The sequence below is a fragment of the Stegodyphus dumicola genome, chromosome 1, assembly GCF_044657685.1.
Source record: "Stegodyphus dumicola isolate Sdum_Otavi_A_Nest chromosome 1, ASM4465768v1".
Classification (NCBI taxonomy): Eukaryota; Metazoa; Arthropoda; class Arachnida; order Araneae; family Eresidae; genus Stegodyphus; species Stegodyphus dumicola.
In genome coordinates, this window is record NC_140768.1 from 105,203,726 (window position 1) to 105,227,837 (window position 24,112).

Sequence of the window (24,112 nt, forward strand, 5' to 3'; positions counted from 1 at the left end):
GTGATATTGTTTAAATTTATTCATTGTGTTTTTATTTATATATATTGTTAATAAATTAGTTAAGTTTAAAACCTTTTTTTGTTCTCAATGTCTGCACAGCACATAACTTTAGGGAGCTTCTATTGCTACTGCTGCTAAATGTTTAATTTTTACAACTTTAAACTTTGTTTTTGCATCAGGGTGGGAACGCTGCAGCACGCAATGAACTGGAAGTTCATCTGCAAGCACTATCCTCATCTTCAGGGCAGATGTTTTTATTTTATTCGGCTTATAATGTAGTATTTCATCTCGTTGTACTCCGCCTTTGATATGATTAAAATCAAATTCCTCGTCATTATAAATATCACGAATACAAATCAAATAGTTTTCTGGTTGCAATTTTTTAATTTCGACTACGCGCAATGCATGCTTTACGCATGCGCGTTGAAAGAAATGTTTAACAAAGTAAATAAATATTAAGCTTTTTTTTTTTTTTTTTTTTTTTGATAAATTTTTATACCCTTTAGATCATAATTGCTCTTTATTTCATAAATTACGGTTTCATATTTTTAATTTTATAATTTCTGCATGTCATTTTACGAGATTTAAACTGATGATCTATAATCCGGAATCACCGAAGTCCCGACGAGTCCGGATTAACAACTTTTGACTGTATATACAGTAAACTCTCGCTACAACGATACCCGATACAACAATAACTCCCTCTACTACAATAATGTTTTGTGGTCCCGGTGATTTTGCATATAAACTAATGTTAATCTCCCCTCAACATTGCTATATTCTCTAGAACAATAAACCTCTGTAAAACGATTTTTTCAATCTAAATTTCAGTATTATTTTCTGCCTTTATAATAATATTTTGATTTCCAAATGCTTTTTTTTTTTTTTTTTTTTTTTTCGTTTTCTTTTGATATTTTTTCCGTCTATTAAGACTCATTGTGGATATTCAACTTATCCCTGAATAAATAGCTATTGTTCAGATTTCAAAACAGAGGAAGACCACCCTTTTGGGAATTGGAGTGGGTGAGGTGGGTGAGGTGGGTGAAGTGTAAATGTATGCCTAGTCTCATTTCCCAGTAAACTTTGGAATTCTGATAAGGTTTAAGGACATCTAGACCTGTCTGGTCACCTTGTCACAGAACAAGTGCCCTTTGTTAGAGGAACAGGGGGAGATGGAGGCGGGGTGTTGTTAAGTGACGTACTGAAAAGTGAGTTCAAAGGTTGTTTTATAGTCTTTAACGATTTTGAGTTCTACGCGAAACATTTGGTTTAAACTTTTCTTTCTTTCACGCGATATTGTTCCCTAAGATGGCAGGGCGAAAGCAACTATCTTTTCGAGATAAACTGAACATTATCAATGATATTGATGAGGGAATGAAGCAGATTGATGTGGCTAAGAAACATGGATTATCGCAATCTACAGTTGCAACGTTCCTAAAGAAGAGAAAGCAAATCGAAGATGCTGTAACTTCAAATGAAATTAACCCAGAGCGAAAACGACTGAAAGTTGCGACAAATGAAAACATTGATGCTGCTGTTTTAAAATGGTTTCAAGAGATGAGAGCAACAAATGTCCCAATAAATGGACTTTTTTTATGTGCAAAAGCACGGAAATTTACAGCAATGCTAGGGAAAGAAACTTTCAAAGCTAGCAATGGTTGGTTAATGCGTTTTCGAGATCGTCATGGAATAACTTTCCAAGAAGTTCAGGGATAGAAAAAGTCAGCCCCGATAAACGACGCAAATGAATAGTGGCAAAACAAGATGAAAGAAATCTTAGAAAAGTATGCTCCAGAAGACATTTATAATGCAGATGAAGCTGGGCTGTTTTTCCAACTCCTACCCGATCGAACATTGGCATTCAAGGGTGAAAAGTGTTATGGAGGGAAGAAATCAAAGCAGAGACTTTTGTTCTTCTGTGTACAAATAGCACAGGAACGCATAGAATACAACCTCTCGTCATTGGTAAATCATTGAAGCCAAGGTGCTTTAAGAACGTGAAAAGTCTTCCCGTGGAGTATAAAGCAAATAAGAAGGCTTGGATGATGTCTAAATCTTTTTCCGAATGGTTACAGAAGTTAGACAATGAAATGAAGAAGAGAAAGAAAAAAATTGTTTTGTTGATAGATAACTCACACGTCATTTCCAAAGCTACAAAATATCGAAATCGCTTTTTTCCCTGCCAATTGCACTTCAATTTTACAGCCTCTTGATATGGGCATAATTAAGTGCTTCAAAGGATATTACAGAAAACGGTTGGTGGACTCCATACTTGTAAACTTTGAAAATAAAGTAGAAGACCCTTTCAAAGCTGTAAATGTCAAGGAAGCGTGTGACAACATTGCTGGAAGTTGGTGGGAAATAACAGAAAAAAACCATTCGGAATTGCTGGACAAAGGCCGGTCTTTGTGTTATGGAAGATAAGAAATCTGATAATGATGAAAATTCCATAGACAATGATCTCTCAGATGATCAAGAATGTGTTTTGCACATCAAAAAAATCCGTATCCCAACTTGAGGAAACAAGCGGTAAAAAGTTTGGAATTAGTATAGAAGACTATTTAACAGCAGATGATGATCTTATGGTTTTCGCAGGAGTTACTGATGAAGATATTCTCTATGAAATTACTGATGAGATAGGAAACAATGATGAAGATGATGATGATATTGATGATGATGATAATAATACAGGTCCATCGCAGTCCTTATTGTCATCCCAGGAAGCTCTTCAATCTGTGAATTCTCTATTTCTATTCTTATTTATTTATTTTTTTTTTTTTTAGTATTTAAACCACTACTAATAGTATTTTACATATTAATTTCTTCTAAATATAGACTTAAAAGTAGTATGTTATGCACCTTAAACTAATAATAAAAAAAAAAAAATCTTATTAAATGCTCAAAATATGTGGGCCCTCGATATAACAATATGCCTCTCTACAACAATATATTTATTTGGTCCCTAAAATATTGTTGTAACCAGGTTTCACTGCATTTCCATTTTTCACCTGCCAAATAATTTTCATACAGCAAATCTGCACAATCTTATGCTGAGAAATAACATGTTTCAGCATTAGGCAATATATATATATATATATATATATATTAGCTTTAAATCAGATTTTATAATTTTGTTCACAGTTCCTACAGAGATACTAAAAGATTTCGCAATAGCTTTTTAGGGGGCTGGATTTTCCTTTAAAACACGAGATGCGATTTTAGATTTAATAAGAGCTATACGTACCTTTGTTGGGTATGCATTTTTTTTTTTTTTTTTTTTTTTTCCTTTTTCCAAGTTAGATGTAAACTTTGACCTTTCTTTCCTTTCATATTAATTATGTCACTTATTTTGCATGTAGAAATATTAAAACCATGCTTTTCACTTCCTATTTTTAATAACTGAATAAGAGTATTTCTCTTTGACAGAGCAAAAATATAGCCTTCGATCCATTTATTTTTCAGCAACATTTTAAAGAAAAGAATATTTTTAATGCTGAAGACGATAATTAAACCATATTCCAATTTGATGCCATTATGTTTGTATTTTAAAATTAATATTTAAATTCATGGACAAAATCAAAATTGTTATAAAAATGAGCAAACACCGTCTGTACACATGCATATCAGCCAACTGCTACTACTACTCTCTCTTCCATTTGAAATAGTTTAAACAACTTGCTGCAGCTCAGCTCATACCCATAATTTTTACTTGCAGAAACCCCTGTAAGCACTGTTTTAAGTGATACAATGACATACTAAAATCTCAAGACTATACTGAATCATGCCATCAGTCAGTGAAGATTAGGAGTGGTTTCATTACCAATAACACTGCATAATAAATCACATACTGCATTATATAATTTTTTAAAAAAATGTGAGACCACACAAACAATTTTTAAATTAAAATAAACTATCTATGCAACATTTATTTAATAGATGAAATAATTACCTTCTCATTTTTAAGCGTAGAGCATCCTGCCTGTGCTTGGTTTTCATGCAGCGAACAAGCTGAACTCCTTTTTGTTCAATGAGTACCCTGTGCTCACGTTCATAACTGAGCAGCTGTTTTACTTGCTAAACAAAAATAATAAATTTCAGTCTTCTGTGGCTCACATTAATGTGATAGAAGTAACTTTGCAAGTTTTTTGTCAAGATACATAATACATACACACCATCACATTTTGGGAAGGGAAATGATTACATTAGTAAATTTAAAGCTATTAAAGAAATTACCCAAAGCTACAGAATCTTTGGAAATTATAACAATGAACTCGCATTTCCTGTTTGAAGAGAGCCTTATTGCATTTAAATCTCTTTATGTGAAAAATATGTAGTTTATTTTTAAGAAATGAACTGTAAGTGACAGCACAGTACAAAGTCCGAGATCTGGAATCTTTCGTGCTTCAGTTGTTCAAAAGATTTTGGAAATTTCTGAATTTTAGATCAACAATTTAAATCTAGTAAGATAATATGTAGAAATGGAAACTAAGGCTTACTTAGAGGCTGTTTAGGTGAGACAGGAAAATGCTAACCCTCTACAGAACTGGCACAACAGCAGATGTAAACAGTATAGGAGCACCGAGTGTCGGATTTAGGGAAGGCACAAATTTTAGAATTTAGAGGAGCACCATGCCGCAAAATTTAGGAATGACAGAATATTTTTAGTAGAGGCATTGGGCAGCAGATTTTAGGAGGTGCTGAGCAGCAGAATTTAGGACCCACACAGATTGGCACTGGGCAGCAAAATGTTTAATGCTGGCTTTAGGACCTCGACTAGAAGGTCACCATTAATATAATGTTTACCAATGCATTGTTACTGGTCATGGTGTAACTCCCTAGCCAGTAGGCATTTAAAAATGATATGCAGAAATCTCAGTCTGGAGAAAAATTATTAACAGCCCACCTGCTTTCATTTGTTGTTATATTCTCCATTACTAGACTTTGTGAGCTAGGGTGGGTAATATTGTATTCTATTTCATTTATATTTATGCTGGTTATCTGGATTTCAGACTTTGTACTGTGCTGACTGCCACCTGCAATACAGCCATCGCAATCTTCTCCATTAAAAACACATTAACACATTTAAAGTAGCTGGAATAGTAAAAAAAACATTACAAGCTCAATAAGCTGAACTATCCAGAAAGCTAAAAAAACACTGCATAATAAAACACATGCATGCTGGACAAGTGAAAATTCCTAATTCTTGAATGAATAAAAAAATGCAATTCATGCTAGAAAAGCTAAATGAATGGAAAAAGAACTTTCCAGTCTAAAATTATAAAAACAGTCATCTTATTTGTTATCAGCTTGAATATCAAAAGCCTATATTAAAAAAAATCAAGAGGGGTGCGTTTCTGACATAAAAACTGATACCTTTTTGAAGGCTTTAAATATATGAAAGTAAAACATCTAATTTGATTAGAAATCTCCTCACAAAAATTGCAGAGATCCTATCAAACTTGCACTAGTCATTGTGGCAGAAGTCTGGAAAAACAAATCACTCTTTATTTAGTTAGATTGCCAAGAAATGCAAGTTATGGATATAGCATAATAATTATACCCGTTACTAATCACAGTTTTTTTTTCCTGTTGTTTCAAGTCATAGTTCTATATGCACTTTGTGCTGGTTTAGCTTATTTGCTTTTCTTAAAAGGAAAAGACTACTAAAATTTTTAAATATTCTGGTTTCTTGAGTTTTCTGGTTAGTTGAATGCTGTTATTGTACTTATTGCACTTTCCCTCTGACCATGAAACTTAACAGAAATTCAGCCTAACAAGTGCAGATCATTCTAGTGGAAATTCGAAATGAACTGATTGCTACTTTTATTTAATTAAACCAGCTGTTTACACTATCAACCACCTAGAATAATTACTTGGATCGTACAGAAATGATTGATTCAATGGCTCTCACAACGAAACTATTACACTATGCGAAGGGAAAACAAGTTAAATAGACACAAGGATGCATGAGCTACTCAGAATGCATAGATGAAGCTGGCCACAAGCGAATGGTATAAATCAGTGTCCATCCCTTTCGCCATCGTGTCATCATTGAGAGAGTCGACAGCAATGATAGAAGGTGACTGTCACAGTCAGTGTTGGACAGCCTGATTCCTATGGAAGGAAGGGATACAGGGTAGTGAGATCCATCATTGCATGGTGTCGGTGTACAGGAACAAAGCACCCTCAAGGCATATCATATCCCGTTGGTTGACCAAGTTCTGCAGTGGAGTGGAGATTACAGCCACAGGTGTCAGCACAGGACGACCAGCAACATCGCATACAGCAGCAAATGTGGCAGCTGTGTCGGATTCGACCATGGCGAACAGGCACATAACGTTCAACAAGATGCAGGAAGAGACAAGACTTGCGCAAGAAACATTGGAGGCAATTGTGCGTGGTGCTCTGGAGATGACAAATGTGTGTGAAAAGTGAGTGGACCTCGGACCTGAAACCAAGACCTCACACTATGCCTTGCTTGACAACATGAAAGATGCAGTCAGGGGCCAACATGTTGAATCTTCTGCCGAATTGTCCATAGATGGTGCACCAACACCCCACAGACTGGTTTACCAAAGTCCTTCGGACCTCCCAGCCAGATGGCAGAAGTGTATTGACAGGGACGGGGATTATTTCTAACTGACGTACTATCAGTTTTTTGTTAATAAATTGTATTCTGCTCTATGGCAGCATTTCTGTCATTCACTTCTGTACAACTTAAATATTATAAAATGAAAAAACATACAGTGGTTCATATTTGTTTTCAGATACTAGTGCTTTTAAATTTTATTCGAAAGTATCAGTTACTAAATATTACTCTGAAATGACTTCCTTTTCTGTCAGGTATGCCACTGATAACACTTTTTTTTAAATCTGCTTGTTTTGAAAAAAAATTACTCCCATGTTTTTGGTTTTAAAAAAAGGTTGTTTATTCAAAAAGCTCTGAAAATTAATTTGTATAAGTATCCGAAAACTTTGGACAAAGAGTTAATATTTAATAAAAACATGAAAATAACAGGAGATTCAATATTTCATTGGATATCCTTTAACTAAAATTTTAATGAACTTTTGCATAAATTTTAAAAATGTTTTCATATAAGAATGTTCCATTTAGTTCCATTCCTCCCTAATATTTGCTTTTAGAAGAGCTTTTGAAAAACAATCATGTTTTTTAATTTTTTCCTCCAACTCACTCCATAAACGTTTGATAGGATTTAAGTCCGAAGAATATGGAAGAATATTGATAACTTCAGAATAATTGTACACTAACAACAAGTGAAAATTTGGGGCTGAATGTTTACGGTCGTTATTCTGAGGCAGTGAAATATCACTAAACAATTATGGCTTCACTTTCATGCTTAAGTAGGTAGCCAGTAGGTTTTTTTGAATTCAATTCTTCATTCAACTTTCGCCAATTAATAATTTGTTCATTGTACCATAATAGAGGGTGTTTATAAAGACCCGGACCCATTTTGATGTTTAATAACTCATAAAATAATAAAGATAGATTAAAATTAATAACAGAAATGGTTACATAGACTCAAAAAGTTTCATGACCCTTGTCAATGAACTTCCACGTCTGCCCCCTTCGTCGCACGGAGAATAATAAGTCAATATTCAATTTCACGCCAGGTACCGGCAAGCATGTCAGCATCCACAGAGGCTATTGCAGTTGTAATTCTGGCTTTTAGGACATCAATGTTTGACACTCTCCTCCTGTAAACGTTGTCCTTTACAAATCTCCAAAGGAAAAAGTCCAGTGGCATTATATCAGGTGATCTGGGTGGCCAAGGAACCCTTTCTTGGGTGGCCAGGAAGATGGGTTGGCCTCCTCGCCCAACCCATCTTCCTGTAAAATGGTCATTCAAGGAACTACGAACGATGGTACCCCAATGAGGTGGTGCACCATCTTGTTGCAAAAAGACATGTGGCTGAAGCTCTTCTAGTTGTGGAAATACGAAGTTTTCCAACATGTCTAAGTATACGACTGATGAGACCGTCTTTTCTGTAAAAAAAGAAAGGCCCAATGACTCGGTTGTGCATTAGTTCACACCACACATTAACCTTTAGGGAATCCCTTTGTGCCTCACGGTATTCATGGGGGTTTTCAAATCCCCGTATGTGCACACTATGGCGATTAACAATGCCAGAAAGATGCCAAAAACAAAAGAGAGAAAAATGCAATTAATAAACAAATGATATTTAGAAAAGTACAGATATTTAGACTGGAAAATGAAATTATCTGAAATTAACCACACGAGCAGACGATATTTACAAAAGTAAAGATATTCAAACCTGAAAAGGAACATATATGTTAGTCCATCAATAAATGCCAAAGCTCTTCTAGTTGTGGAATGAAGTGTGCTTACATCTTCATTATTTTATGAGTTATTAAACATCAAAATGGGTCTGGGACTTTATAAACACCCTGCATATTGAATTTTGACTCAGTTGCAAATGCAGTATTGCTTCAATGCAATAAATCTTTACTCAGCACACATTTTAAGAATGCCAAGAGTATTTTCTTGTTTTCTTGATGACAAATCTCCTTCTGGCTGATCATCTATCATATCCATGTGGCCTAATAACTCTTCTAACAGTCTCAGGCTTTTATTAAGCCCAGGCTGTAGGCTTAACTTTCATTAAGCCCGAACTTCATTAACTGTAGCCCAGACTTCAGTGCATTTTGAAGAGTTTCATGCAGCATCTATTATTTTATTATACGGAAGACAGTCAAACCATCAAAAATTTTTTGGATATTTTGAATACTTTCAACATTTATAATGGTAAATAATTAAATTTCTAACAGATCTTATTAATGCATAGCATCTAGCTATGTTCATATCAGCTACAAAATTGTTAACATATTTTGCTGAATAAGTAGTAATTTCCAAATGCAGACCACATTTCTTGTGATGTAGTTTCATTTAAAACAAAAATTTATTGCATGAAATATCACCTGCTAAAAGATCCCAACAAAACTTTGAAGTGTCCGAATTATTATGTAATTGTTGTTTGACATTTCATGAACAAATTATTTTATTGCAAAGGATATTTTGATATTTATTTTGTAACAAGCAAAGCTTAAAAAAGAAAAAAATAATATTTTAGAAAACAATTTGGAATCTATGTTTAAATATTTAGTACGAGATCCATGCAAACATATTTCAAAAATACAGTTATCTGAAAACAAATGTGAGTCACTGTATAATGATTTTAATGAATCCAGTTAATGTATAAAAATATTTAAAATTTTTAAATACACGTCTCCTTTAAATGCCTTTTTATTTAAATTGGTTGGATTAAAAAGTAGAAAAAATATTATTAAGAACTGAATTTATTGCTTTTAAATTTCTTGGTTTCTTAATCATTAACAGATAGATTCAATTTGAACATTAAATATCTACGCTTTACTGAATGGCAATGCAATGAAATATGCCGATGGAAAGCCAGGAAACAGTAAAATAATTTCTATGCCAGGTAAACATATAATCACACAAAAAAAGGAAGCCAGATTTCATAACTTGGCTTTAAATTTGCCACTGTGACTCTTTTGTAAAATACAAGCAGAAACAAATGACGTTAATTTATACTTACTTTTACTTCAGCTTGTAATTCACTAACTAAGTGTTCTAACATTTTTTGTTCATTTCTACAACTTTCAAGTTCATTTGTTTTGGTTTCCAAATCTCTTTTCAAGTTTGAAATGTTTCTTTTTAATTGATTTTCCAGATCAGTTAATTCAAACACTTTAGACTGTAAAGTTGTTATTTCTCTTTTCCTTGGAAGTGAATCAAAATCAAGAGAAGAACAAGGAGAAAATGTACTTGAATCATCAGCAGAAGATAACCTGAAATTTTAGACAGAATAATTTGAATAAATACTGAAAGACATCTGTTGTTTCCTTATTTTTTAAATTCTATGGAATAAATCATTATACACGCAAGTTACGAAAATAATATAATGAAATACTTGGGAAAGTTTAATATAAAATACTTCAATGAAACCAATCAGTAAAAAAGAAAATCCAGGATATTACAAAATTTCGAATCACATATTTTCAAAATTTATTATACATTTTTGTTCATATTCATAGTCTGTTGTATTTAAAATATTTATTCACAATCATTTATATTATAATTGTGTCGTATGCTGTATATTATATTGTAAGGGAGCCAATTAAGTTGTCTTTAAAAGTAAATGAAGTGGCCCATTCATTTAAAAGTGGTCAGTGCAAGAAAAAGGTTTGGAATCTTTGGTCTAAATATGTGTAGTCTTTTCACTACTCATTGTATATCCTTAGATTGCCTCAAGATTACTGTTTCAGAGGTTATGGTGAATTTAGAAAGAAAGCTTAGGCTGTCATCTCCAAATATGGTGAATTTAATATCAGCTCAAGGTATTAATAGGAACTATTTCTACAACAAGCACACCATTTTATAATAACTTATCTAGTCACATTTGGAATTGTCCAGATTTTAAAAACAAATGGCTCTCCATCTAAATCTGTCATTTAAATGTTTGTAATTTCAAAGTCATTTTATTGAATTACAAGCTACCTGACCATAAAAACCACATAAAACATCACATGCTCAAGTATCACTTTCTGTTCACTTCATAAACTGACAATTTCTGGCAGCTCCAAACCAAATGATATGCAAATTTCATTTCATCCATATATCTTTACAGTTTCAATCTAAACAAAATATGTGTAAATCTCTAATAAATCAGACTGGATCACAGTTAAAATAATAAACAGAGGAGCGTTCTTCCACACAACATTTATTCACGAACACCAAAGACGAACTGATACATATACATAATTGACATCACAGTTTCTTTTTACAAACAAACACTATCGCCATCTATTGGCGATCTATGGATACACAATCCTAAATTTAACACTCCCCCCATGCATCCGTAAACGGATGCATCAATTTTACTGAACTTCAAGATTATAAAGTCTTTCAATTGATCTTTTAACAACACCCTTATCCAACTGAATCTCACAAGTTCTAATTCTATCATCTCTTCCATGAAATAATTCCTTAATTCTACCTATCTTCCAGTTACAGCGTTTCACATTATCTTCTCGTACAAGTACAACATCATTAATTTTAAACACGGGAGAATTCTTTGGAGTTTTTGAAAACATGACTGATCTTAATTCTAACAAATATTCTTTATAAAACCTTTTCCAAAAATGCTCTAATATTAATTGCCTATGCTTCCATCTTTTAATCAATTGAGATCTTGTAGATTCTAGTTTAGATTCAGGTGAAGGTAAAACAGTTAATCTAGATCCAGTTATAAAATGAGATGGTGAAAGAGGATCAGGTTCATTTGGTTCATTGTATACATAAGTTATAGGTCTAGAATTAATAACAGCTTCAACTTCAACTAAGACAGTATACAGTTCTTCATAATATAAAGAAGCTTTACCTAAGATACATTTTAAACAAGTTTTTACAGATCTTACCAAACGTTCCCAGAATCCGCCCCACCAAGGAGCACCTTCTACAATAAATTTCCATTCAAACCCATTTTTACCAAGGAAATTTAGAACCTTTTCATCTTTACATAATTTATACAAATATTTTAATTCACGATCAGCAGTCTTAAAGGTTTTAGCATTATCAGAATATATAACTCTACAAATACCCCTACGTGCAAAAAATCTACGTAAGGCTTGAATGAAGCACTCTGTACTTAAATTTGATAACAATTCTAAATGGATTCCTCGAGTCACTGCACAGGTAAACAATGAAATATACACTTTTGTACCATCCTTTAAATACAAAGGGCCAGCGAAATCTATGCCACTTACCTCAAATGGTTGAGCTTTCTCCACTCGGTCAGCTGGAAGAGGAGCCGATATCTCGTGTCCAGCTTTAGCATTATATTTTTTACAAAATCTACAATCATGTAACACAGATTTTACAAAACGTCTAGCTTTTAAAATCCAAAATTTCCCTCTTACTTGTGCTAAAGTTTCATTTACACCACTATGAAGTACCTTTTCATGACAATTCAAAATAATTAAACGAGAAAAATAATTATTTGGTAATATTATAGGCTGAATTTCATCGACATCTAATGATGATTTTACTAATCTACTTCCAACTCTTAAACAACACTTTTCATCCATTACTGGATTTAACCCAAACAATTTGGAATTATGAGACAATGGTTTTTTACATTTAACATCATTCAACTCTTCAAAAAAATACTCACCTTGTGATAAGATAATCCAATAACACATAGCATTACGTATTTCATTTTTGGTCACAGGACCAATCACTCTATTCTGTGACTTTAAATTATTAATGAATCTAAATACATATGACGTGACTCTTAAAAGTTTACCTAAGTCACTAAAGTTTTCTATTTTTAACACAGGTTGTAAAGGTTGAACACTGCTAGTAACTTGAGTCACAACTCTTTCTTCAGCACTATCTACTATGTTACAATGCTCATTCACTTTAGGCCAATTTATTTCATCTTGACGAAGCCATGGAGGTCCATGCCACCACACTTGATCTACTACAAGATCACTCACTTTAACACTGCGTGTGATTTTGTCGGCTGGATTATCTGAGCCAGGACAATGATGCCACATACTCGGAGATGTTTTGTCTTGAATTTCGGACACTCGATTTTGTACGAATGTTTTCCATCGCCGTGGTGAGTTTTTTATCCAATGAAGCACAATAAGAGAATCTGTCCATAAATGAATCTTAGCTTGAGGACAATGCACACGGACTGTAGTTACAAGTCTTGCACCTAACACTGCTGCCATAAGCTCGAGTCTTGGTAAAGATAATTTTTTCAGGGGAGCCACTCTGCTCTTGGCTATCACTAAACTTGTTCCACAATATTTTAAGCTACGGAATTTCATGTACACTGCTGCTCCGTAAGCACTTTGAGATGAATCACAAAAACAATGTAGTTCTAGTGTTTCAGGTGTTTCATCAACATCACGAAAATACCACCGAGGTATCTGGATATTAGGTAGATCACATAGTTGCCTATACCATTTGTTCCACTTGTCTTGCAATTCTGGTGGGATAATTTCATTCCAATCAACACCTTTCAGCCATAAATCCTGAAACAGAACTTTTGCTTGAATAACATATGGAGCAAGAAACCCAACAGGATCGAAGATTTTTGAAGCAGCTTTTAAAACACAACGTTTTGTTTGGTCATTTGACCAGATGAAATCAGTAACATCTTGTGCATTAAAACAGAAGATATCCTTAATTGTATCCCATTGAAGTCCAAGAATCTTTGAGGGGGAATCACAGTCAGGCAATTTAAAGCTAACGAAGTTGTCACTTGATTTATACTGGTTTTTTACAGTATCCGAATTAGAATTCCATTTGGTCAAAGTCATTGATGCCTTTTTCATTATATCATTGGCTTCATGATATATCTGTATAGCTTCCTCCTCCGTATCTGATCCACAAATAAAATCGTCAACATACATGAAGTTTTCAAACATTTCTACAGTTCTGGGACGGATGTCTTCAAATTTCTTTATATGATGCTTAATGCAAGCGCTCAGCAAAAATGGACTTGATTTTGCTCCAAAAATTACACGACACATCCGATAAACTTGAATTCTCATCAATCCACAAAAATCGCATTGAATCCTGATCTTCAGGTGCAACAGAAATTTGTAAAAACGCTTTCTCAATACCTGACGTAAATGCAATTTGATGAAGTCGAAAATTTATTAAAACTTTCAAAAGTTCAGGAAGAAGATTTGGTCCTTGTAGTAAATTATCATTTAGAGATTCATGATTTTTTTCCTTTGAAGAAGCATTATAAACAATGCGAAGTTTCGTAGAATTATGATCTTCACGGATGACAGCACGGTGAGGTATGTAGTAAGTTCGTCTCCCAGATGGAGTACCAAGATCGACCTTTTCTATGATTTCTTCCTTAAGCTGATAGTCAATCACTTCTTTATATTGCGCATAAAAGTTCAAGTTTGATTTAAATTGTTTGATCAGATTTAAGAACCGTCTTTCAGCATTCTTAAAATTGTCTCTTAAAGTCACATTCTGATCTTTCCATGGAAGTCTAACTTCGTATCCATCACCTTTTTGTGTAATCGAGTTGTTAAATATTTGCAACGCAATTTCATTTTGTTCTTCGTCAGAAATATTTTTAATTCCTATAGATTCAATATCCCAAAACGATTTGACGCTTTTTAGAAGTTTCTCTTCTACACTTACGTTTAAACACGCATCATGGATTTGAAAATCTGATGAAGGAAATTTGCCTTGTATACACCACCCAAACAAGGTTTTCATAGCTACGGCATTTCTGTTTATCCTTTTTATTTCTTCGCTTGCTATTTTCCACATAATGTCTGCGCCGATTAAAACGGAAATATGATTCATTCCGTCGGCGCCGCCACAGTCTGTCAAAGTGACGCCGAATGCTTGGAGTTTGGATTTCATTTCTACATCTGGTACTCGTATATCAGCATTTGTTATGACTGGTACTTCAATGACTTCGAGATTTATGGATTTTTCAGGGTCATTAATATTTCGGAGCGTAAGTTCAACTTTCTTTCGACGCCAACGTTTCCCGTTCTTTTCACCGAAGGTATGCAGATTTAAAACAGTTTCTCCTTTCACTGGTAACTGTAATTTTCTTGATAAATCTTCTCGAATTGCAGAGATTTGGCTACCACCGTCAAGAAGACATCTCACAATACAGTTCTTATTTCTGCCCTCAGCCACAGCATATACCGTTTGAAGCATAATATTAGATCCAGTTTTGGCAGAAGAATTTTGAACAATTTCCGCGGATGTTTCGGTTTCCTTATTTTTTACACTGGAGACAGCTGATGTGGGATTTACACACACACTTTCATGATGTTTACCGCGGCACTTTTTGCAGGAAAACTGTTTGTTCTTACAGTTGATAGCTAAATGTTTACATCCAAAACACAGAAAACATTTTCCTGTACGTTTCAAAATGTTTCGTTTCTCTTCAGAGTTCACCTCAGTATATATATATTTCGTATGATCTTCTTTATCACAAAATATACATTTGTATCCAATTGTTGATAAAGCTGAAGCAGTCGGAACTTTCGGTTTATAATTCGGATAAACTTTTGTGCGTTGTTCATTTTGACGAAAGTATGGTTTCTGATTCGTTCTCGCAGAGTTCATTAAACTTGCAGCTTCTCGACAGTTAACTTCCTTTTTTAAGAATTCTATAAGTTCCTTTATATCAAATCCTGCTTCCATATTTCGACTTCGATTAAATTCCAAATTTAATTCCTCTGGAAATTTCTGCAAAATGATAGGACAGAGAATATTTCCATAACTTCCAGAAGTAACGTTTAACGATTCTAAACTTCGAATGTTAACTTCGCATTCATCGTACAGCTTACGCAGTGCTTGAACATTTGAAATGTTTCCCACTGGTTCAAGGGATAATAATTTATTCATATGTGAAGTGATAACAACATCTTGTCTTCCAAAATTTCTACTGCAGAATCATAATTCTGGTCACTTAAAGCGAAACCGGAAATGGCAGCTAAAGCATTATCTCCAAGTAAGGATTTTAGGTACGCAAATTTTTCAGTTTTTCTCAATCTACTATGATTATGAATTGTATTTTCGAACTGGTTCCAGAAGTCTAACCATTTACACGAATCTCCGTAATAAGTTCCGATTTGCAGACGTGGTAACTTCACTGTTTTCGTTTCAACTAGAAGTGCAACATTAGCCGTTTCATTCTGATGAACTGTTCTAGAAGATTCCGAATTCTTCTTCAAAAATCATTGCATTCTTCCTCTCCATATAACAGTTTTATCCTGGTATTCTTGACTTAAGGTAACTTCATTTTCAATCTCCTCCGAAATTACTTTCGTTTCTATTTCTGAATCTAAACTTTTCAGTTCATTGATTTTCTCAATTAAATGTTCATATAAATCATCGATTATCTCAATTTTCTCATTTAGCGGAATATTATTTGCTAAATTTGATTCGACTTTGGTTATCAGTTTCGTAGTTAATTGTCTAACAACCGATCGTTTCTTTTTCAAATGTTCAAGAACGCCCTCCATTTTCAAAATATTCAGTCTGTCAATTGTCTGGTTCGTAATAATCCCGGTTTGCAGGCACCATAAACAAAATATGTGTAAATCTCTAATAAATCAGACTGGATCGCAGTTAAAGTAATAAACAAAGGAGCGTTCTTCCACACAACATTTATTCACGAACACCAAAGACGAACTGATACATATACATAATTGACATCACAGTTTCTTTTTACAAACAAACACTACCGCCATCTATTGGCGATCTATGGATACACAATCCTAAACTTAACACAATCCTTCCTACTGCTAAATGTACAATAATACTTTGAAAAATATGTATTACCTAAATTTTGAGCACTAAGACACAAAAATGAACTGTTATTCTTGTTATCATGTTAAAAATATTCACGTTACAGCAAAGAATGTCTACTGTGAACAATAATGTTAAACACAACACACATTAAAAGAAAATAAATGTAATGTCTATAATATTGAGATAGCATATATTTCCTTCAGAGAACACTTGTGTATAGCTCACATAAATGCTTTTAATAATGCAGAATAAACAAACTCTTTAATAATGCAGAATAAACAAACTCTTTAATAATGCAGAATAAACAAACTCTTTAATAATGCAGAATAAACAAACTCGGTTTCTACAGTGTCATATGTAATTTTATTTATAGGTTTTTTTAATGTGTTGGAAATTTTCGTATGGACTTTATATCAAGAATATTAACAAAAAATTTTTAAAAAATTAAAGAAATCTAAGAACAAACTTTTTTTTTACAAATTCTTCTGTTTGGGATATTGGCAAGTAAACAGTTACACAATCACGAAATAAAAAGTTTATTTTTCTTATCATAACTCACCTTTCTACATGAGTTTCAAATGGTGAAGTGTAAGTAAAGCCAATGAAAGGTAAATTCTTTCCAGAAAATTCTCGCTTAGATTTCAGATCTCCTATAGATGGCCGATTTTCTGGCTCAAAATCATCAAAATTAGAAGTGTCATCGACACTTGATACATTTGGCACAAAAGGTGGGGCAGCTGTAATTAAAAAAAAAATAAGGTATAATATATATCTAAATGATTACATATAATAATAATAGTAACAATCTTTATATGAACACATTAAAATGAAAATCTGAAATGATTCAGATTTTAATGTCACATTAGAGGATTTTGTTAAGTTTTTTTAAAACTCGCATCGAGCACTGAATGTTATTAATCTGCTCTTGAAATCATTCCTGTTAACACTTTTTTTTTTTTTTTTTTTTTTTTTTTTTTTTTTTTTTTGTCCTTTTAGCTTTACTAAGCATCACTTTCTTTGCACTTATGCCACATAAAGTTCAAGAACAAAACCATAAAATATTTAACAGCAGCATATCTTTAAGAATTGGATGTTGCTATACAATTTTTCATATTCGCTACACTAGTGCTTTTTTTAAAAAAAAAAAAAACTAGCTGTTTAAATGGCGAACTGGCTAAAAGAATTAGAAAAAAAGAAAAAATACGTAATGAACAAGATTAAATTTAAAATGCATTTTTATTCAAATCAACTGGATTAAGAAGTAGAAAAAATACTCTTAAGAACTGCATTTATTGCTTTTCAGTCATCTGGTTTGCTACTCAATAACAAAGATTAAATTTTAAAATTAAATATCTTACATTTTACTGAATGAAAACACACTGGTGCATTGAGATAATGAGGTAGTGGCAAAACATTGCTTTCAAACAGTCAAATCTGTGGATTAAAACTGAAAGATAAACATCTTACATTCTGCCAAATGGCAACAGTCTGGCATCGTGGAGATAAAAGTACTATATTTCAAACAGTATTGCCATTTCTCATTTTCAAATTGCTGAGCTTGTTAAACAAAAATACATTAAATTTGAACAAAATATGAAATAAACCAAAAACAAATCTAAAATTCAAAATCTGGACTTTGAGTTGGCCACGTTTCAGTGGTGGACTATTATTCAAAGTTTGGTGGTTCTAGATGCCATCGCTTTTCACAAGGAGCATACATACATGCATGCACTCAGATTTTTCATTATTTCATTTTTTTTTAAATAATCCATCGCAATAACATTTGGTGGCAACAATCTGAAAAGTGATTTAAACAAAAAGTGAGTTTTGAAACTAATCTACATCTTTGGTGCTAAAAATGCTAATTATACAAAAGAGATTCTACATTTTCGTCGAAATTTAGTTTTCAGTCTATAAAAATGATTTTAAATGTTTAAAGCTTTGAAAAAGAATAAAACATAATACTCACTGTGGCGGATATTATTCCAGTCTATATCTATAAACAAGGGATGAACAATAAGCTGATCATAGCCAAATCGAAGAGAAGCCTCTTGAAGCAAGTTTTTTATCAAGTCTATCAACATTTCTGAAACTTCTGATTCTTCAGGTGGAAAATTTAAAGAATTCTGAAACAATTAACTCCAAAATATAACGCTGTGTATAAATTTTTAAATTATGTAATATAAAGGAAGGAATACCATATAAAATAAAAAGTTTACAGTCAATTTTCAAACATTAAAACATATCAACCACTAAATAAATATATCAACGATAATCATAAATTTTCAATAATTATTCTATTTTAAGTATTATTTTCATTAAAATCAATTTATAAAGAATAACTCCATATTACACTATTATACACTTTTGGAGAATTGTTAAATGTAATTCAAGGACAACAAATACAATAAATGATCAAGTAACACAATTCTCAAGACATTTTATTTTAAAAAAATGAGATATTTCTAATTTTCTTAATTTATATATTCTGTTAGGATAATACATGTAATCTCTCACTTACAATTTTCACTTACAAAAAAAAATAAGGTATAATATATATCTAAATGATTACATATAATAATAATAGTAATAATCTTTATATGAACACATTAAAATGAAAATCTGAAATGATTCAGATTTTAATGTCACATTAGAGGATTTTGTTAAGTTTTTTTAAAACTCGCATCGAGCACTGAATGTTATTAATCTGCTCTTGAACTCACTCCTGTTAACACTTTTTTTTTTTTTTTTTTTTTTTTTTTTTTTTGTCCTTTTAGCTTTACTAAGCATCACTTGAAACAATATACATTATGGAAAACAATATACATTATGGAAAAAAGTACTGTGAATTATTGGGGGGGGGGAATCCTCAGTTCTAGTAAACAATAGAAATTCTAATCAGTCTTTACCCCCATATTTTAAGGAAAATATTTCATAATTGTTTTTATTTTTTCATCAATAAATGTCACTTGACAATAGATGGTGCTTTCATCAATAGTAACTTGACTTCCTTCTGATTCCTATTGCCTTATCACTGGTTTCTCTTTTGTCATTTGCATACTTGCAGCTGAAGAGGAAGGTTCTATATTTAAACCTTCTAAACCAGTCCTTCAAACATGAATATTATGCTAAATCTTGTTGCTTTAAGTTCTCCAATGATCATTATTCGGGTGATATTTTCAAGTATTATGAATTCAGTTCTTGCCCCTGACATAGCAATATGCAATATAGTACAACAAGCAAAGCACATGCAACATGCCAGCAGTTAAGGATGCTAATGACAATCCATGTGATATGTTCAATTACTCAAATTCTAAGGTCAAAAATTGGTGACTGTGTAATTTACATAAATATTTGCATTGATTTTTCTGTGTATTTTGTTGCATATTGAATTTTATGCATTTTAAATTACTATATGTTAATTTTTACTCATTTAAGCATATTTTAGAGTAATTTTGTATTCCTTTATAATAAATTTCAAGTAATCTTTCCTTCATCACTTAAAACACTTGTTAGGTATTCATCTGCTTCTACTAGGTCTTAAAGACACTTTATGAAACTTCCAGGAAACAAATTCCAGGATTTTTTGAAAACTTAGAGGAAGTTTTTGAGAACCTCACTGACAATTATTTCTAGAATATTCTGGTAATGCCCTTCACTCTTGGTCTATGGTAAATAAGAAATAAGTCATTAATCAAGTGAAAGTTAGTCAACTTAAATAGATGGTTCAAGTTTCGTTCCTCATCTATTAGTATGGAGGTATTAGAGGTAGTATTAGAGGTTCCAAGTATTAGAGGTTCAGCATCAGCTAAATAATTTCCAGAAACGATATAAACTTTTTCATTGAAGGCATTATGAACAGTTCGTAAATAAATTTTTGCCCTTTCCTAATTAAAATGCTGTGAAAGTACCTGACTACATTTTTCTGGTTACATTTATATTAAATTAGTTGAATTCCATAGTTATTTTGAAGGCATTTTTTCTCATTGTTTAATGTTATCAAAATAGTTGTGGACAGACATGATCACATTAGGTGGCACCTACTGTATTCATTTGTATCTTGAATCACATGCAATGCACAGCAGTCTCTAATTTAGAAACACTATACCTACTATAATAAATTTGCATCTAAGAATTAAATTACTTTAACACTTTTAACATTCTTTGTGCTTACTGAGGGTTCAACTGCCCATAATAATTAATCAATGGTGAATAACAGTTCACCAGTACTCTCTTCCACTTAATAGTGCAATAAACAACAAATTAAATAAGTAGTCAATACTTTCGATTTCGAGATCAATAATTTTACCTGAGTATAGATTAAGTTTTCTGAAAATTCAAAGCACATTAAGACTATGTTATAATTAGGACACTAATTTTATTGCAAGAAAAGGCAAAATTCCTGACGGTCAATGATTAAAGATGAAATATATATACATATATAGGTTTCTTCTTTTTTACTATAATATTCAGTCTAGTAGTCAGTCTATAATTCCAGCCTAGCCACATAGTGCATGTTGGCTGAGCTAAGAGTAAATTATAGTACCACTCTAAAACACAAAAATTTGCCGATTACATATGACTTTGATAATTTAAAAAAAAAAAAAAAAAAAAAAAAAACACTTCCTTTGGGATTTACAAAGCATTACTAATAAGAGTTGTTCTCAATAACTTTCAAATCAAGTTTTTGCCAAACTAAAAACTCAATATACAATATTTACATACTAAACCAACATTCTCTTTAGCAATCAATTGCATTACAAAATTAGTTAAGTCCAATTAAAGTACTTTCTTAATTTCCCAAAAAGAATACATAATTTCATACTGGCTGTTACTTAAAAATTAATTTTACATGCATGAAAACATGCATTTACAAAAGAAATTAAATATTTACAATACAATCCATTTAAGTAATAAAAAAATCAGAAATTAAATTCTTTGATTTTTCAATGCCATGTATAAATTTTTAAATACTGGATTTTTTCCACTATTAATTGTGATAAAATTATATCATGAATGACAGTTTTTTTGTTTTAAAAAGTATTGCACACAAATTCTGGAATGGAAGCTATAGTTTACGAAATGGTTAGTGGGGGAAGCAATTATATCTATCCTATTAAATAATATGTAATTGCTGGATCATCACTTGTATAATATTACGACAGTTACAAAATTCTGAGGGGTCAAATAAGCAGTATTTTTTCCCTTTTAAGAAGTCAACAGAATTTTGAAGAAAAACGTATTAGAATTGAAGACTCTCCCAAAAAAAAAAGGGGGCATTTAGAGTATTTAAACGAAACACTAATAAAAAATTTCATTTATTGTTTTAATTCTGCAGTTTGCAAGTCAATTGAAGAAACATCTCTGCTCTTTTTTTAATTACAAAATTTTAATCTGCACTTGTGCTTTCCCCTTTTTTTTTTTTTTTTTTTACTTTTACTTTTACTATCACATACCTTTTTGACTTTGAGTGCTTGACAATATGCAGCACGATCAGATTTGGTACATCATAACAAATCAGGAGTTATATTAATATTCCTCATACCTCCACTAACTTTTATGGCACAATAAATAGTTCACATTGCTATTTCTGATTGCACTATAAAAATTTACTCTATACCTGCTGGAATGATGCTCACGCAATACATAATTCATCAAGAAAGTTATCTCCTTCCAATGTTGGTTCAAAAAGCACTTTTTTGGAATATCAGCATATGAAATTCCCCAATTTTTCCAGATTTGGGATAAAATATTTAAATTCCCTGACTTTTCCCGGTTTTCCAGGTAGGATGGCAATTCTGTATTTATACAGTCAAAAGTCGTTAATTCGGACACTCGTAATTCGGAATGATCTCTAATCCGGACCTCAAAGCTACAAACTTTCTGCGCATGCGTCAATGCGACACGTGCGCGTAAGACCTTTACGGCTGCGAATATGCATGTGCGCAAAATACGTTTACGAATGCGCGTTTAATGTATAACGGACGGTATAAGCAAAGCTAAAATTATCTAATTCAGTTAATGTTGCAGATTGCGTTGTTCCTTAATCTTCGGATTGGATTCGGCTTATTATTTTTTGCAGACTGTTAGAGAAATTTTATAAAAGTAAGCTTGAACTTTCGATTATGTCAAATAGAATTTCTGATATATATTTACTAATATGTAAAGGATTTACAAAGCGAAAGTATGCTTCGAAGTCCATTAAACAAAAAGTGGAATTGCTGCAAGAAATGGATAAAGGCATATCCTTTGTTTATCTAAACTTTGCTTATCTTTAACGCCGCGGCATGCAATTAATTGGAAGTTGATCTGTCAGCACTATCCTTATCTTCAGGGAAGATGTTTTTATTTTATTTGGCTTATAATTCTTTACTAAATGTAGTATTTCATCTTGATGTACTCAGTCTTTGATATCATTTAAATCAAATTCCTTGTCATTATAATTCGCTTGCGATAGCGAAGAAAGTGACAGAGGTTATTGAAAACGAAAAAATTTCGATTGACAAATTAGTTGGTATTCTCAACACAGCAATTATAGGACTTGAACAGCAGAACTTTGTAACTGAACAAGAAATTATGTCTGTTAATAGAATTAAAGAGAATGTATTATCACATAAAAAACGAAGCAACTTAAACAACTTACATTGAAAGAAATGTTTGACAAAGTAAACAAATAAATATTAAGCTCTTTTTTTTTTTTTTTTTTTTTTTTTTTTTGTTTGTAAATTTTGATACCCTTTAGATCATAACTGTTCTTTATTTCATAAATTATAGTTTTATATTTTTAATTTTATAATTTCTGCATGCATCTTACCAGATTTAAACTGATGATCTATAATCAGGAAAAATCGATAATCCGGATTCTCCGAAGTCCCAACGAGTCCGGATTAATGACTTTTGACTGTATATACTGTAAACTCTTGCTGATTTTGGACTTGCAGAATGAGATTTTGCATATATGCGCTATGTTAACTGCCTTCCTTTAATGTGTCCAATGCGAGAATTTCATTTATGCACAGTACACTACAGAGCATTGGCTGCACTGTAACAGACTATTTAGTTTGAAAATTCATTAATTAAAAAAGTCAAGCATTACTTAGAACAGCAAAATCTGGCTTTAAAATTCTAATTCTTGATAATGCTCCAGCCACAATGCTGATGTCCCCGTAATATTGCATCCAAATGTATAGGTTTTATTTCTTCCACCGCACACCACTTCCTTAATAAAACCAATGGATCAAGGAATCATTAAAACATTCAAAACTTATTATGTTTATATCTCTGCAAATAAAGCACTAGACAAAGCACAGCACAACATACTAATGGCATTTTGGAAGCAATTCAACATAAAATACTGCACAGAAATGACTAAACTTGCATTAGAAAAAGTGAATTCATCAACAATAAATACTTGTTGGCATCAGCTCTGGCCTGAAGCTGTAAACAATTTTAAAGGATTTCGGTCAAATGAAAATAAAGCCATGGAAATCACACAAATTTCAAAATAGGTGGCTAAGAATTTTCAGATATGAAAGAAGGAGAAATCAAAGAAAGTTGAGAATGATGATCATGAAATGACAAATGAAGAATTGGATTATCTTATAACACCAGCCAACAGTGAAAGCAGTAATCGTGAAGAAGACAAAGAGCATTTAACATACCAGAAGTTTAACCAATTTTTAAAATAGGCACAAAAACTGTCGAATTCTGTAATCAAGATTGACACAAGTGAA

General features: G+C 32.2%; 1 protein-coding gene across 6 annotated transcripts in view; it reads right to left on the reverse strand.

The window, feature by feature from the left end:
• The window catches only part of LOC118202431 (citron Rho-interacting kinase-like), a 284,352-nt gene that overhangs the window by 207,263 nt on the left and 52,977 nt on the right, over window positions 1-24,112 (reverse strand). For all 6 annotated transcript variants that reach the window (XM_085818648.1, XM_085818656.1, XM_085818639.1 and 3 more), the window contains 4 exons: window positions 18,349-18,505; window positions 16,939-17,116; window positions 9,598-9,850; window positions 3,950-4,074 (listed from right to left, as the gene is read on the reverse strand). In XM_085818648.1, the coding sequence (XP_085674774.1) occupies window positions 3,950-4,074; window positions 9,598-9,850; window positions 16,939-17,116; window positions 18,349-18,505 (713 nt within the window). The remainder of the gene's footprint in view (window positions 1-3,949; window positions 4,075-9,597; window positions 9,851-16,938; window positions 17,117-18,348; window positions 18,506-24,112) is intronic.